General features: G+C 47.9%; 1 protein-coding gene across 1 annotated transcript in view; it reads left to right on the forward strand.

Annotated features, from left to right (window-relative positions):
• LOC142774648 (uncharacterized) overlaps positions 1-17,305 on the forward strand; it is a 166,048-nt gene that overhangs the window by 36,638 nt on the left and 112,105 nt on the right. The window contains exons 3-4 of the mRNA XM_075875266.1: positions 2,187-2,462; positions 5,649-5,921. Of these exons, the coding sequence (XP_075731381.1) occupies positions 2,187-2,462; positions 5,649-5,921 (549 nt within the window). The remainder of the gene's footprint in view (positions 1-2,186; positions 2,463-5,648; positions 5,922-17,305) is intronic.

A 17,305-nucleotide genomic window follows, 5' to 3' on the forward strand; every position in this document is an offset into this window, starting at 1 on the left:
GGAGGTCTGAACGGAAGCCGCCGTGGCGTTGCCGAGAAGTGCGTTGTACCCGACTATCACGACGAAGTCGTAAAGAGAGAAGCACACAGCGCCACCATGGCTTCTGGGCGAGAGCGCACTCGACGTGTCCACTTCATTGCGCGGTGGGTATTCCTGCGACACTATAGAGGCGAAAGGCTGAGAGGCCCGTTTCGGCAGGGAGGCGACGGCATGGCGAAAAAAGAAGAGGCCGTTTTGGAACGCTTACGTGCGCTCGTGTCGCGTTTTTCTGGACCCTCCCCCGCTGTTGTTGACCGTGTAGTCGCTTTCTCCGCCATGACACTTCCGTTGTCACGTTATTCTGTCCTCGGCCCCCTCCCCTCATTTTTGCTTATTGTATTTCCTGGCTGCACGTTCTTTCTTCGTTTGCTTCTTGGTAATTGATGGATATGTGGGGGTTTAACTTGCGAAAACAATATGATTATGAGAGACGCCGTATTGGAGGGCTCCGGAAATTTCGACTACCTGGGGTTCTTCAACGTGCACCCAAATCTGAGCACACGGGCCTACAACATTTCCGCCTCCATCGGAAATGCAGCCGCCGCAGCCGGGATTCGATCCCGCGACCTGCGGGTCAGCAGCAGAGTATCTAGCCACTAGACCACCACGGCGGGGCTTGCTTCTTGGTCGAACAATTTTTACCCCTTTCGTATTTCTCTGCGTGGTCGTACGTCCCGCAACGGTCAATGTCTGTGACAGGATTTCCGTAGATGTTTGCTAGAGGATGAATCGGCTGTCAATTGCTTTCTTACTTCCGACAAAAGTGCGCGTTTACTGTTCATATCAGAATTGACCCGGACCTGTTGACGATCGCTTATTAGTACCTCAATAACTTCTAGTTGCAGGTTATTACACGAGTCGCAGTTACGAGCCAAGTGGTCATGAACGACGAATACATTGAGATACGCTGCAGAAAGAGGCACTCGTCAGTAGATGCGCTGGCTGCTATCGCGTCATCTTTGTCTCAGTCTGCGTACGTATACTAACAGAACCCAACCCAGCATGGTCAGCGATCGGGCCAGTCTATGATACATTACGTTCTCCCGAGGCGGACTCACCCGGACGCGCACTCACTAAATTGTTTTCTTCAGGCCGGACTCACTCGGTGCCATGAGAACGTTTTGTGAATATGGGGCCCAGTTTTATTATCACAACAGTTTCTTCGTACATGCTGGCAAGCTTCACGCATAGTCTCCGGGAACTTTATTAAATGAAAAGCTAATAGAAAAGCGCAGGATCGAAGCATTATTTATAGTTATCGATTGCTGTGTTCAATTTGTAAGATTGAGAGAGAGAGAATTGTTTTAATGGGGAGCTGGAGAGGTTTGTCTGGTTTTTCACCTGACAGGCTACTCCAGGTGCCGGGTGATTACGATGATATATACAATGATAAACACACAACACATACAGTTACGTGCACGCATAATAGTCACATAACACACACAGTCACTCACACGCACTGCATTATTTACAACGTTTAGTTCAAGCCTGTGGCCCGTATGTCAGTAGCGCTTTTATGGAGTCTAACAAAGTGGAGCTGTTCTGCCATGGGCCTAGAATATTTTTCAACTTCGAAATTGTGTCCCGGTGTATCTTTAAGGCCATATTCGGAGACTGTCTCTCTGATGCGTATATGGTGCACTCACAGATGACATGACTGATGTCTTCAACGACGTTACATTGCCCCGCCGCGGTGGTCTAGTGGCTAAGGTACTCGGCTGCTGACCCGCAGGTCGCGGGTTCGAATCCCGGCTGCGGCGGCTGCATTTCCGATGGAGGCGGAAATGTTGTAGGCCCGTGTGCTCAGATTTGGGTGCACGTTAAAGAACCCCAGGTGGTCAAAATTTCCGGAGCCCTCCACTACGGCGTCTCTCATAATCATATGGTGGTTTTGGGACGTTGAACCCCACAAATCAATCAATCAACGACGTTACATTGTGCACAAAATGCCGAGTCGGACAGTCCAATTTCGTTCCTGGAGTAATTCGTATATGCAACGTGTAATCGCATGCGGTGTAAACAAGATTGAGGGAAATGAATCAAAGCGAACGAGAAGAAACAATTTGCCACCGGTGGGGATCGAAACCCACTGACATTTCACTCTCTCATCGTGGTGCTCATCATGTTACTCTTGTGTTCTCCCGCAGCATTGGGCGGTGGTTGCCCCAATGGCCGACTCACGTTCGAGCTCGTCACCGGATACGTGTACAGCGCTCCGTCAGACACGATCGAGCTGAAACCCGGCACGCTGCAGCTGACCGACTGTCTGGACCACTGTCGCCGCAACGCGTCGTGCCAGTCGGTGAACTTCGAGACTGGCCTGTGCGTGCTCTTCACCTCGAGCGCCATCGAGCGGCCGGCGTCGTTGGCCGTCTCGCAGTTTCCCGTGTTCACCCTCTACGCGCAGAAGATATGCCTGTTCGGTGAGTTCCGAGGCAGCGGCAATAGTTTCGAGGCGTCTTAGTGCACCTCGCGACAGCTCTATGATCACGTATCGCATCATTAGCGCTGATCGATTTTAAACTGTAGAAGTTGTAGCAGTAACGGTAGAAGTAGCAGCAGTGGTATATGTGGTCGGAACGGTAGCATACCATGTAGTAAGTCACAGGCGTGTGCATTCGTTTTTCCCCAATGTTATCAAAAACTGGAATGCGCTACCTGCACATATTGCTGAGTGCACGGATGCAAGGGCTTTTGAGTATTTGCTTGACAACTATATGTTACCTAAAAATCGTTGGATGATGTGTTGATGTATTGCTTTCCTTTTGTCATGCCAATGTTGATGATTTTTTTCTTTTTTTTGTTATTGTTGACAGTTGACATTACTTGAGTGTTTTTATGTACCAATTATTACTTTTATGTACTCCCTCCCTGTAATGGCCCACAAATTTGGGTTAACAGTATGTTCAAATAAATAAATAAATAAATCGGTGCTGGAAGGTCTTCAATCGAAGAGACTCCCCCCCCCCCCTTACCATAGGCGCACGCCTATGGTAACAGTAGTGGGGAGTAGTAGTAGTAGTAGTAGTAGTAGTAGTAGTAGTAGTAGTAGTAGTAGTAGTAGTAGTAGTAGAGGCATGGAGTGGAATGGCCGTCCCTTCAAGTCATGAAGGGGGGGGGCGCAATGTCTTCCCCATACATCGACTTAAAAGCAAGAGGTAAAGCTGCAATGAACCTTCCCGCCCCCCCCCCCCCCCTCGTAGCAGAACCTGCACACGCTTATGCTCGTAGCCAATGCTTACTTCCGTATGTGGCTGTCCCTGCGCCTCTCTCTTTTCCTGCTCCTCTCTCTGTCTCTATAGCTTTAATTCCTCCTTATCCTTTTTAATCCCCCTTACCCCCATCCCTTGCGCAGAACTGTGGAGGTGCCCTCCATTAAGAGAAAAGCATGCACGGAACGGCGCTTATTTCTTCCTTTTCCCCTTTCAAAAGTCGCTTATAGAAGAAGCTCATTCCAACTCGCTTAACGTTTAAACCCATAAGCATAGCCAGTTTTAAACCCATCACACATAGTCACTACACCTAAGTTTAAGTCCTATACACTACTTTTTTATTCTTGCCACCCTGAATAGAATTTTATAATCAAATCGACCAAAAACCGTGTGTTTGGCGCTCTTTGGCCTGAGTTGCCCTTGCGCCACTAAAATCTATCATCATCATCATCATAATCATCATCATCATCATCGCTTAACGTTTATTAGTAGCCAGTGCTGCCACCGTGTTGGCGATCGCGAAAAGTGAACGCATAGGGGTCGCTAAGAGCTCTCCCCAAAAAAAAAGAAAAGAAAAAAGTTTGAGATGGGGGGTCTCTTCTCTCGGCTTAACAACAGGCCATATCGCGATTGATTAGTAGCGGCAACAAGTCGTTTCACAGGAATGCGCTCACGAATAAAGTTAGGCTTAGGCTCAAGCTCTCCTCAACCTCGGAGCCCGCGGAGACCCCCTACGTGGAGATGCCTCCTCTTTTCATCCCAGCCTCCACTTTTCATCCCAGCGTGTACAGAAAAGTTACCCGACCATGGCACGCTAACCCCGCGGCAACAAGACTTTTTTTTTATTATTCAATTTCATCATCGGCGGTAGACGCTCCAATCCGTGAGGCCTTCTCATATGCAGGGTCTTTCGTCATCATTTCGCCCGAAGGCTCGCGCGAGAAAGGCGGCCGCTCATCGTCTTCGTGATTGCAGGTGTGAATGGCTTTTGTAGAGGAACTCTGAGGCTTTTATATCGAAGGCGTCTGCTTACTATGGACCTTTGTCGTTTTTTTTTTCGGCCGGTGAAAGAACCTCGGTTATTAAGGCAAGTTGGGGTACTTGCATGAAGGCTGCTGGGAGGTTTGCATGAGTCGTGTGGTCTGGATAGCCGGGTTAGTGGATCGTTTCGAAACTGTTACGAGTCAGTCTCCTTTTTTTTTCTTGAGGAGGGGGGAAGGGGCACGTTCAACCTTCCCGAAATCAATCTTCGCAAGAAGTTCACTGTCCTCTCATGAAGCAGTCCAGCCTGTAAAAGCAGGAAGCGTCTGGCTTCGTTATATAAGGTCATGCAACGAAAAAACAGTGCTCGCGAGCTCTAAGTTAGGCAAACATTTAGTGTATCTCGGGCATTGTCGCTATACTGGACAGTGGACTGTACAAGTTTAGTTAAGGTATAGCGTTTCTTAGAGGATGAGAGCTATAGTCGGTCCGCAATTGATGCGACCACTTAAAGTGGAGGAAGTTTTAATGAACGGAGAAAGAAATCAGATATAACATCAAATATTGAGGTGTTTATAGCCATGTGAAGAGCTGCTAAACCATTTCGGCTAAGCAACCCCTGCATGGATGTGGTTGATTCACCACTGTCGAATAAGCTCATGCGGGTTTTACGTAACTCCTCTACCAATAAATAGCACTTATGTCTTCGACAAAGAGCTCAACAAACGTGCGTGGGTGTTTTCATGGGCATGGCGTTCGGTGCACCCATCCTTGGGCAAGATATACAGGCACACTACTTCGGTACATGGCAGGCGTCCCTGCGTATGGTGTGTACGGCAAAGAAAAAGTAAGACAGTGCAACGTATGTGGCAGGCCTGTAGCCAGAAAAAGCGCCCTAGAAGCCCATGCCCCACCCCACCCCCCGAAATACGGATGAAGGGGGTGTTTTTGCAAGGACAAGTAGTAAAAATAGGTGCTTGAACTGGTATAGCGCATTATGGAGAAGAAGAAACGGCCGTGCGTAAAAATAGGTGTTTTTCGAGGCCTTTCACGAATGTCCCCCACCACAGCCTCCCGAAAAATATTCCTGGTTATGGGCCTTGATGTATTCGATACACCAATTACACCTTATTTAATAAGTTTCCACCCTTAAAGGCGTAGTTGGTAGCATATGTTCCTAACACGGTAGATGCCAACAGGATTCTGTCTTTGTGGCAAGTGTCCCTTTTGCACCCTCTTGACAATGCCCATACCTTACGTTCTTCCAGCAGCACACTTGTACAGTTCACTGTAACTCACAGTACCCATAGCTTACTTGAAGGTACTTGGAATGCTTGAAGTGGCTTGCCCACTTCATCTACCTCTTCTGAGTGTGTAGAATAGTATCTTATCGTCTGCGCAATCGCGTTTGTGCAGGAAAACGTCGCTGCAATCGCGACTGGGCCTTCGAGCGCGTCACGGGCTACGCCTTGCGTGACTTGGCGAGAAAGCGTCTCCACGCCGTGGCTCGAGAGGAGTGCATGGACCTGTGCCTGGACGAGACCGAGTTCCAGTGCCGCTCGGCCAACTTCGACCCGTCGTCCGGAGAGTGCGCCATCAGCGACATGGACCGTCACTCGGTCGTCGGGGATCGGTACTTCGTGCCCGCGGCAGAGACCAGCGAGTACTTGGAAAGCAACTGCGTCGACGGTGAGTCTAGTTCTTACTTTTTGCTTACCCACGCCTTGGCCGTGTAGATTCATTTTCTCCTCGCCTAGTGTGATGAATCTGATATCGCAATCCGGTTTTACGCTCCCTGTCATTGTCTTTATATAACCTTAGATGCCTCATACGACGCGAAAATTGACGGTCGGCGTCAGCGAAATTGATGGAAAAAAATCATTACCTCATAATATCATGTTATATTGACGTCACACATTGCGAAGCTTTGTGGTGTCTTCATGACGTAGCCACCTAGTGGATCACCGAGGGCAGTCCAAAAAGCCTGTGAAGTCGTGGCCTTGCCATCCCGAAGTGCGAGTGGCCCACTTCGGTCTGATTTATCAGATCTCGTTGGGCCAAATAAAGTTTATCATACCATACCGCGGCAGTAAACATCCAAAATATTGATGGAGCCTACAGATGGAAACAACGTAGAGGGATAATCATGAGATGAACAGGTGAAGTGCCTCGACGGGCCGACGTTTCGATAGGAGGACCTATCACCTTTGCAAAAGATAGGTCCTCCTACCCAAACGTCGGCCAGTCAGTCTGAGGCACTTCACCTGTTCATCTTACGGTTATCCCAGTACCGCGGCAGTGTAAGGCCAGGTGGGGTGCCAAAATCTTTTAATGACTTTGGTCCTGGAAGCAGTGCAAGACCATGTTAGTCACAGAAATCTTTAAGAGGAGAAACGGAAAGAGAAAGAGTACATCGACTAAGAAAAATAAAATGACTTTCGCCTTCGAGTAGCTCTTTCTCGTTAAAGTGAATACAAGGTTAAGAGACACATGTTCTTCAGTATCACCTTGTATCCCCATGATCATTGAAAATTGCTAACTGTCGACTGCGATCGGCGAGAATTTGGGAAGGCGGCGGAATCTATAGCAAATCAATGAAGGCAGGAGAGTGCCTTCAACTGTGAGCGCCGAGTAGGCAGAGGAGGGTGTTCCTTCTGGCGACATTACAGGGTGAAGCGGTCTATACATGTTACTGTGTGTAGCAGTCATCCTTCCAAAGGCCGAACGGGGACCGCGAGATGGAAATCTACTTTTGTAAAAATGCCATTTTTTATTGAAGCAACGTTTTTTTTTTTGTCCTCTTTTACCGACTTTCTCAAACGGGGCACGATGTGCCATAATTTCCGACCAAAAATACTGGTTGATGTCGAAGGCAGCGTTGTCTCAGAACAGGTCATCTCACTGATCCTCGGTACTTCGGCTGCCATACTTACTCGCATGTAACCGCAGTCGTTAGCACTAGACGATGTCGCTATTTGTTGTGGGCTAACGTTCACAAAGCAATTCTTGTAATGTTAGCTGCCGCTGCAGGTGTAGCAGTGGTCTTGGTGTTCGGCTGCTAATCCGCAGGTTGCGAGCTCGATGTCGGCTGCGGTGGTCGCATTTCAATTTCAGGCGAGAAATGCTAGAAGACCATGTGCTGTGCAATGTCAGCGCCCGTTGAAGAACACCGGATGGTCGAAATTTCAGAGCCCTCCGGTACGGCGTCTCTCATAAGCATATCGTTATGTGCCGCCCACCTCGAGGGTGCAGCAGAGGAGGACGCGTTGTCTTAAATACCGTGGTTTCGGGTCGTAATGTCCCAGACAGGAACTAGCCGCTTTCCTGTTTCTTGTTTCGTTTCCGGTGTTCATTATTTTATTAACTGGAATTTTTTTTTCTGAAGCAATGCACCAACTAACCCAACAACGAGTGTATTAGATTACTAAAATTATTCTACTTTGTCCTATAACATAGGAGTGGTAATGAAAGGGAAAATAAATGCAAGATTGATGAAGATTATTGCCTGGTGACAGCGGAAGCCCCAAAGCCTGCAATGTTATTTCTTTCCTGATACTCTTTATGTATTTCCGAGCGGTACGTTGTTAGTGGGGCATATAAGAAAGGGCTCAGCGAAAACAGACGCCGGCTGTTGTTATCCGCTTGTTTGTTCAAGTTGTTTTTGGTGTGTTCGCAACCGCGACGAGTTTGGGAGCTGAGAATAGCAACGAAGTCACGTAAGCTTCGGTTAGGGTAGTGCAAGAACGGAAGTGGACCAGACGAGACGATGAGATAAGAAAGTGTTTGTCGCGGGCTGTTTGGGTCATTCAATTCACCATACGTGTACCTTGGTGGGGCATGCTATAGGCTAACTGCCATGCATCCCACAATGATCCAGCATTCAGTAAAAAAAAAGAAAGACTTATGGTAAGTATAGGATATTCCCAGGCACAGGGCGAATGAGAGAGAGGACAAACACCTTTCGTCGGTTATTACTGCATCTATAGAGTTTGATGTCCACACAGAAAGCATGCGGATGCACCTATTCGTAATCATACGCAGTTGGTCTAGGCTATGGTGCCAGTTATCTTCTTTATTCTAGACACTCTCATATCTATCGTCTTCCTTCAGACCCCCCGCCCTCCCTCCAACTTCTTCACAACGTCCACACATGTACACTTTCGCATTAACTTCGGCGTGGTCTCCCAATTAGAGGAGTCTGTTGACATTACGCTGGTGTATTGATAAGCGTCTCTGGAGATAATCCTTAGCCTGCAGCGTATCGAAACATTACAGAGATCATGAGACGGTGCCGATGAAGATGACGCTATCTTTTCGATGTAGCACGGTGTGCACGACTGGAGTGTAATATAATAGACCCGTTTAGCTTTGTCGGCGTCCCCTTAAAGAGCAAAGACCCTCCGATCAGGAGCACCGCACAAAACGTGTGATCTTCATCTAGCAAACGAGATCGCAAACACGCACAGACGTTATACATATAGCCTCGCGGCGGTGGATGTTCAAATGCAAGGAGGGAAGTAGCCTTCAGTTGCGCCCCCTGGTCGCGCCGTCCCGATGAACACGTTAGCGTAAACGGTCATTGCGAATGCACTAGCCGGGCACAACCCAGCGAAGCGTCCCCGGACTTCCGACTCAGCTACCGCAACTCCATACACGTTCCACTGCCTATTACCGGACTGTATATGAAAATCCGTGGGGTATTCTGAGTAACACAGTGTTGCGAGTGGGTGCGATGTAAAGGCGTGATTATTTGGATTCCCACTGCGCACGAAAGGAAGGGGGGGGGGGCACCAAAAGGCGTCGTACTGGTTTACCGTCGATGTTTACTGCTTCCGTCCACTGTTCGTTCGCATTGTTGTTCTGCCATGTTTGTTTGTTTGCTGGCTCGGTCCAACCTCGCTTGTGGGAACCTTCTTTGACGATGCGCTAAACACGCATGTTCTGTCTCGGGCGCTGTGTGCCGGAACGCAGACGTCGTCACCGACCACCTACAGCGGCAAATCGCGTGAGCGAGAAGTGAACGTTCGAAAAGCGAACAAAGACCGGACGTGTGTGGTTCCCTGATCCGCTTCCAGATGTGGTCTATGCGTTCATGACTGCCTAGTTTTCCAAACCGCGAGACAGCATATCTCAGTCATAGGGCCAAATCCGCCTGTAAACCTCAACGTTCTCACCCTCCTTCACTGCGCTGTATGCCAGGAGCAGCGTCCTTCCGTTTACCTGCCTACTAATTAGGTTAGGTAAATCACCCGTGCATCTATTGACGTTAGTGGTGGTTCACGTATGCGCATCATTCCGCGCGGACGTTGATCCCAGCCCTGGCGTTCAGTTCGCACGCCGCCCGCCAGATCGAACATCTCCGTTCAGTGACTCGTTCTGCAGAAGTACTTTCCACTCGGACCGAAAATACAAAAAAAAAAGCGTCCCCCACGTTCGCCGGCATTGGTAAGTTAAGACGGCGCCGAACCGCGGCGGAAAACGCGAAGATGGACGCCGGAACTTCTACGATCTGGAACCCAAATCTCGCGCGGAATTTGCCTACACTCCCCTTCCCGTGTTTTCGTGCTGGTTTTATTTATTGTTGGCATCGCTTTCAGTTTCTCTCATTCCTTTTTTTCTTCTTTTTTGTTTTGCTTATTTCGTCCTTGTTTCAGCGCTCTTCTTTCGCGTTCGTTCATCTTTCGCTTCTTCAACCTTATCTGGCGCAGTCCATGCACGGAGTCACATTATGATTCGCGAAACCCTTAAGGCCAAACCTCATAAGCGCGAAAATGCACGCGACAGCGACAAGCGACGCGACGTAGATCGGCTTCGCGCGATCAGTCGCTAGCGCAGGCAAACCTCATTCACGCGACGGCTTCGGCGAGCGAATTCCACTGTTGCTGGCATGAGGCCGTCTACTCGCACCAAGAAAACCGCGTAGCGAGCGGTGTGCAATTTAAAAATAAGATATATTGTTGTGTAAATAAACAGAAAGTGTTTATTATTGCCTTGCAGCACTTTTTTATATGCGCATGCGTAATAAACATTGCGTTATTTCTTGTTGCGCATACGTGACTCGGGCAGGGTCACGTGCACCTATGTAGTCTTCGTCTTTTCCGGTTTTTCGCTATTGGCTGCTTGAGCCCATCACTTCCGGGCGATGAGCGACGGTTTCCAAATCTGGAGAACCGAGCGATCGCGCGAAAACGAGCACGCGACACGTCGCGCGAACGCCCTGTTTCGTCGCTCGTAGCGTCGCTCGTCGCTGCCGCGTGCATTTTCACGCTTATGAGGTTTGGCCCTCAGACTCCTCATCGCACGTGAAAAATTGGCTGTCGGCGTCAACTACGCATATTACGCGGTGTATAACACTAGCTTTGCATTACCTTGTAGCACTGTGTACTATTTGCGTGTGACGAAACCTAACCGCTTCTCTTACGCTCTAACATATCACTGCGCGGAAATGCGCCAGTAACGCCCAAAGGAGCGGTGGTGAAAACACATAATTTGGGAATTTAGCGGTGCCTGTTTACCGTACGGTGAGTGCTGAAACGCCATATACCGTCGGGGTCGGCACGTAGCTTTTTGAGTCCTGCAAGATCTATACTGACCGCCTTTATTACTGCCATTGCATTGCAGTATGAATTGAGCAACCCGCGCAACTATAACGTTCTTAAATACCTATGGTAAACCGTATTGAGAGCTGGTTTACGGGACCTGTAAGTACGCAAATACCATATACCGTTGTGGCCAGCACGCGGTATTCTTTTTTTTTTTTTTGAACGTCTCGGCCGCATCAGTTGTTTGTTGTGCACGGGAACTTAATGAGACGGTCAAAGCGACTTACAGGTTACTTGGAGATGAAAGATCAGCGTACGAATAACGATGGCGCGGTATTGCCGCACTTACCAAACAGCAAGTCGGCACCGCTAAAACGCTCTGTTCTTTTAGCTGCGAAGCGTTTCCCGCACGCATACACAACCGCAATAGCTACTCGAGCGAAATTCGATTGATATGTTTTTTTTTCTTTGAAAATGAACGACGCTGTCTCTCTCTCTCTCTCTCTCTCTCTCTCTCTCTCTCTCTCTCTCTCTCTCTCTCTCTACATATACTTGCGATTCCATTGGCGACTTGCGTCTAACGGCCAGATGGGATTATCCTGCACGACAAGGCGACGCTGCGACAGCAACAGCAGTATTAGAGGTCTGCCGCTATAGATGATGCCTATAAATATACAAGTACCCGCTTCCTCAAAAAAAAAAAAAATAAAGAAAGAAAGAAAGAGAGAGAGATAGAGGTGCACAGACTTACCTATCCTCATAAGCTTCCGTGGGCCCGTTGATGCAACATCGCGGGTTCCACGACCTGCCGCTTCCTTTCTGACTGCCTTTTTTCTTCTTTCTTCTCCTTCGAAGACCCCGCAATGTTAGGCTACAGACGGGAATCGCGTAAAATATACGCACGCGTATACACTCTGCCCGAATACACGAGAAAGCGGCAGGGGGGAGAGTGGCGACAAATGTGGACGTTCGCTCTATTCTTGGTTTTCGATGTTCGTGCAGCCTCGAGTTTGGGGGGTCAAACACTTATCGGGCAAACCTGCGGGCGAAAGTTTTTTAAGATGGCCCTGTGTGTAGAGCGTGCCCGGACGTGGAGACGCAGCTGTCTCTCTCGCTGGCTTGGCTCGACTTGTTGGCTTGGTTTATTTATTTTTTGGCTTCACTTCAGAGAAGCCAGTTCAATAAACTTTCTCCCCGACCGTAACCCAACGAGGCAAGGTTGTAAAACGGACATCGACGGGGATTTTCTGACGTCGCAATTTATTTTTTCTTCTCGCGACGTTTTTTTTTTTCTGATCCGAGCCGAACTTTCTCTTGATGCAAGAAAAAAATACAAGCACAAACAAATACGGCTCGCCATTTTCTTTATCTCCTCATCCGGGCTAGATTAAATACCAGCACGTTGCACTCCTAGCCGGCACCTTGGGACGTGTTGCGTGCGATTTCCAGCGCCGTTGGCTTTCTGAAAGCGCAAAAAAAATATAGAAAAAACAAAAAAGGGAAACACGTGGTTCTTATCGATACTTCGGCACCCGTCCCTACGTGTTCCGGCGTAGGTAGATTCCACGTTTTCGTGTTTTGTTTCCTTAGCGAACTGCCGTTTGCTGTCTCTCTCTCTCTCTCTCTCTCTCTTGTTTAATCCTGTCTTCTTACGAAGTCTATAGCAGTCACCGTTTTCTGCTCGGAGGATTGCGGAGACAGATAACTTAAGTCTTCTCCACAGCTTACGCTGTTTTCCTATAGACTCTTCTTCACTTTGTTTCTTTTTTCTTACCACTGAGAGAATAAATGATCTCTTTTATCTACTTCGTTTGAGTGTTTGCTCGGACCGGTGAATATATGCTTGGATATACGTTGTGTCATTCTTCTTCGTTTACTCCTTCGCTATTTCGAGACCGGACTGTGCACTTGTTGAGCCTAAGAGAGAAGGAATAGCGGTCATCACACGTGATGTCACGCTCCGCTACACTACCACTGTAAGAAAAAGATAAATAAAAGCCGGTTGGCTCGCGGGCTGCTACGATAGCGGCAACGGAAACACTGCTCGTATTTCTCTGCACTCTCACTGCGGCCCTCTGTCACGGACGACACGTAAGTTTCGCGATAAAAGCGGAGGAAAGTAAAGGGAGAACCGAAAACCGGTCGATGCGTTTCGCACCGTGTATAAATTTCGCTGTCAACATTTCTACACGCTATCTGTTCACTCTGCCCGCGACTGCTATTTTTTTCTTCTTTTATTTTTCTGCTATGCGCATCACGTGTGGGTCCTGTTTCGGCGCGGTTTGCGTTGAGGGTCAAACGCAGTTGAGAGACCGTTAAGTCACCGGGTGTTTCGTAATGAATTGAATTGAATTTATTCGAAATTACAGTCTGCAGTCTTCGAAAAAAATTTGATCGCGCTTCAAGAGACTTTTCACCCGCAATCTCCCCCCATCGTTGATGGAAATACACTGATTCGTTATGTGTAGCTTCCACAAGAGATATGAAAGTGCGATTCGAGCATCATTCCATGGAAAACATTCTGTCGGGTTTTTTTACCCCGAAGGAGGACGTGGACTTGATCCCTGCCGCGTCTGTCACATTCCAATAAGGCGAAATGCTTTAGAGGTCCGTTTATTGTTAAATGTCAGTGCATGACGGTCGAAATTCGCGGATCCCGGAAACGAAAAGCCTTACCGAATAACTGAACTAAGACACCGGATGTAGACCGGAAGTGAACTAAGGAACGAGCAGTAGCAACTGGAAACGACCGCAAAACCATGGAATCGTTTGTGTGCGCAGCAGCAGAATGGATTTGGGAATGTCTCATTGGTTCGTGTTTTGTTTCTTTACTCTTTCTTGCCCTGCAGTTTATGTCGGTCGTGAATCGCACATCATGACATAAGCATACACCTTCACAGAACAGGGGTGTCAAGAGACAAGAAGCACATTGTCTTCAATGCCTGTATGTCATATTTGAATACCTGTAGTTGTCTGTACAGAGACATACCTTTTAGAAGTCGATTGATTGATTGATATGTGGGGTTTAACGTCCCAAAACCACTATATGATTATGAGAGACGCCGTAGTGCAGGGCTCCGGAAATTTAGACCACCTGGGGTTCTTTAACGTGCACCCAAATCTACCTTTTAGAAGTCGTGCAAATTTCCATAAACGGTTTCGCCAGCCCATAACCGGGCCACATATACGTGTGATAAGTGACGGGTCTGCGGTAGTTGAGGCCTTATAGCGCGTCGGCTGCAAATTGTCGGGCGAGACGGTCAAAAAAAGGGATATTCAATAAGCATCCAGCGCTTACGGGGGCGGCTGGAAGCGTGAGTGACGCATACAGGGCGATACGCCACGAAGAAGACCGTGCTCGTACAGCTAAGCCGTTACGCCCGACGCCCTCCCAGCCAATTGCGGAACATCGCGGGCCTCTCCGAGTGTTGGGCGGACTCCGCGGTTGCACGATGTGCGAGACCGTGGACGGCGTAATCAAGTGCAACGACTGCTATTACAGCAACAGGTGTAGCCGTGACGTGGAACGACTGCTATAGAAGGAGCGGAAGAATGGACAGCGAAGATACCAGATTCACTCGACTGTATGTAGTGTGCGCTCTTTCGTCCGTGAGGTCCTTCGTAAGAATCGCACGCGCACTGAAAGTAGGCATATTTGTCGCGCAATTAAGTTTCTGCGTAGCTTCGCATTTCGTGCAGAGGCGAACATGAGTAATGCAAATGAAAAGTCATTTTATTCGCCCTAATGCGTCAATATGCAAGTCGGAGTTCGGTAAGAGAGAGAGAGAGAGATAAATAGAGAGGAAAGGCAGGGAGGTTAACCAAGCTTGGCTCGGTTGGCTACCCTACACTTGGGGTGGGGGAAAAGGAGAATAATAGAACGTAAAGAGATAGAAAAGAAGAGGAGTAAGAAAGAGAAGGATGATTAGTCAGCTCGAGACTACACAGCACGATCTCGCATAGTTCTTTCACAAGCGGTCGTGAAGTCTGGTGGTCCTTAAAAAGTCCGGTGGTCCTTAAAAAAAAGAGGTCTTTCGTGGCTTTGCGCGTATGGGAAGCCGTCGGCCAAGGTCCCAGGATCTTCTCTTCTGTAAGCGGCCGTGAATCCACCTGACAGAGCTTGGCTTCCATAATACGTCGTTCGGTCTGGTATGCTGGGCAATGACATAGAATGTACTCGAGCGTTTCCTTTTTTTTTACCTTTTTTTTACCAAACTCCGGCGCGGAATGGCGAGCACTTCGGCATGCAACATCTGCGCCGGAGTTTGGTAAAATTTGTGACATCGTCAGGACGTCATTACGAAGTCATACCACTTGGCGTTACGCGTGGCGCGCATCTCACGCCACGCCTCGCCTGGTCAAAGGTCACGTGAGACACTACAAGAGACGCACTGCAAGGTCACGTGAGGTACAGAAGGCTTTCGGAGGCACTAGTATAAGATAGCAATGGGTGTTAAAAGCCTTCGAGGTGAAAGGGGAAGGCTGTGCACTCAACTGAGAGGAAAAACGAAGGTATAGTTTTCGCCTTCCAGACTTCTTGGGCGCCCCGCCACGGTGGTCTAGTGGCTAAGGAACTCGTCTGCTGACCCGCGGGATGCGGGATCGAATCCCGGCTTCGGCGGCTGCATTTCTGATGGAGGCGAAGATGTTGTAGGCCCGTGCGCTTAGATTTGGGTGCGCGAAGGAACCCCAGGTGGTCGAAATTACCGGAGCCTTCCACTACGGCGTCTCTCATATTCATATGGTGTTTTTGGGACGTTAAACTCCACATATCAAGACTTCTTGGACAAACGAATAATCAATCAATCAATCAATCAATCAATGAAGCTTTATTTTCATAAATAGATATATGCAATTACAGGGATTATTTGGACCGATAGCCTAAAGTGGCTAGTGGACGGTCCAATACAATGTGCAACATAAAAAAGTGTACAGGTCAGCTCTGAGGTAACAACATAAAAAAACAATCATGTGATACAGATAACACAGTAATACATTTTTTCTTGCAGATATGCATACTTATTAGCTTGCAGCTAGTTTCTATACATAGGCACTTATTAAAAAAATACAATGAAAATCGAATCACACACACATGCTTACATGTCTTGACTCCACAGAAAAAATGATTTACATGCCATGCTGAAATTACGTGCCGTTTTAATCTCTAGGGGGACCGTGTTCCATATTTTTGTTCCACTAAACTGTATCAGTCTTTCTCCGTAAACATTAAAACATTTGGGCAGATTGAAATTACCATTCGAAGCATGTCGCGTATTGCGTTTAGGAATTGAAAAAAGATCAGCAGGCAAAGGTGAATTTCTATTAATTATGTTATTTACTGAAACAGCAATTTTGTAGTCACGCAACATCGGAACTGAGAGAATGCGTTGTGATTGGAAAATATTACTTACTGATTCACCTTGGCTTATGATTTTCAGTGTACGCTTTTGAAGTCGCTCAAGAGTTTTTAGATAACTGTTATACGTCACACCCCACGATTCCAGACAGTAACCTATGTGACAATGACACAATGAAAAGTAGAGTGTGCGGAGAATAGCTTGTGGAAAATATTGGCGAGCTTTTATTAGAGAATAGCAGCCATAGGCTAGCTTTGCGCACACACTTTGTACTTGCTCATGCCAGTGTAAGTGTTCATCAAAAGTGACGCCTAAATATTTAAAACAAGGAACTTGTTGAATAGGAGTGTTGTTTATTGTTAGGTTAAGAGATTCAGCGTCAATATGTTTCCTAACATAATAAGAGACTGTGTGATGTTTCAGCATCTCCTATGTATTTGTTGCACGTGTGCCTATTTGAAATCATTTGTAGATATTGTGTTGACGTCCAATGAATATGTGACTTGGGATCACATCAGACAACTTGTTGCCTTCGGTGACGGCCTCCTCTGCTACTTTATCTCAGAATCAAGTAAAAGAAGAAGAGGGGGTGTTGCACGAGACTTTAAGCACAACCGCGATGACTGTCGGCATGATAAAGTTGTTTTAATACAGTCAATTTCGCATGTGCTATCGACTGCGGTAGATGATGCTTTCTGTCGAAATCCGCCGAATTGTAGAATCCGTCGTGCTGAGCTTACTATCCCTCATTCTTCCTCTCTGGCGTACGCCGAAGAAGATACAGTTATTAATTTCGGGCCAGTTACCATGGAGACTAAATGGCAAAAGTACTACTTTCGAGGACGCGGGTTCGATTCACGAGGTGGCAACATTCGGAGGAACCATGGTGAAATGCAAGAATGCCTATTGAGGCGAGCATTGACGAAATCTGCACGGACAAAACTAAACCGCTTTTTTTTTTTTCGCAATGCAACGGCACGTGCTCTCTTTCCCTAGCGACAAAGTCGCGAAGCGCGTCTGCATTTCCATGGCCTCCGAGATTGCGGGCGCGTGGCGGGTCGACGCCACGCGCCCGCCATCTCTGACGCCATGGCATCTCGAAGGCTTTCATTTTGTCGATACCTCAGTACCTGGCCCCACCATTACTCTACAAAACGGCGGAGGAAGGCACGTG

The sequence above is a fragment of the Rhipicephalus microplus genome, chromosome 10 (assembly GCF_043290135.1).
Source record: "Rhipicephalus microplus isolate Deutch F79 chromosome 10, USDA_Rmic, whole genome shotgun sequence".
Lineage (NCBI taxonomy): Eukaryota > Metazoa > Arthropoda > Arachnida > Ixodida > Ixodidae > Rhipicephalus > Rhipicephalus microplus.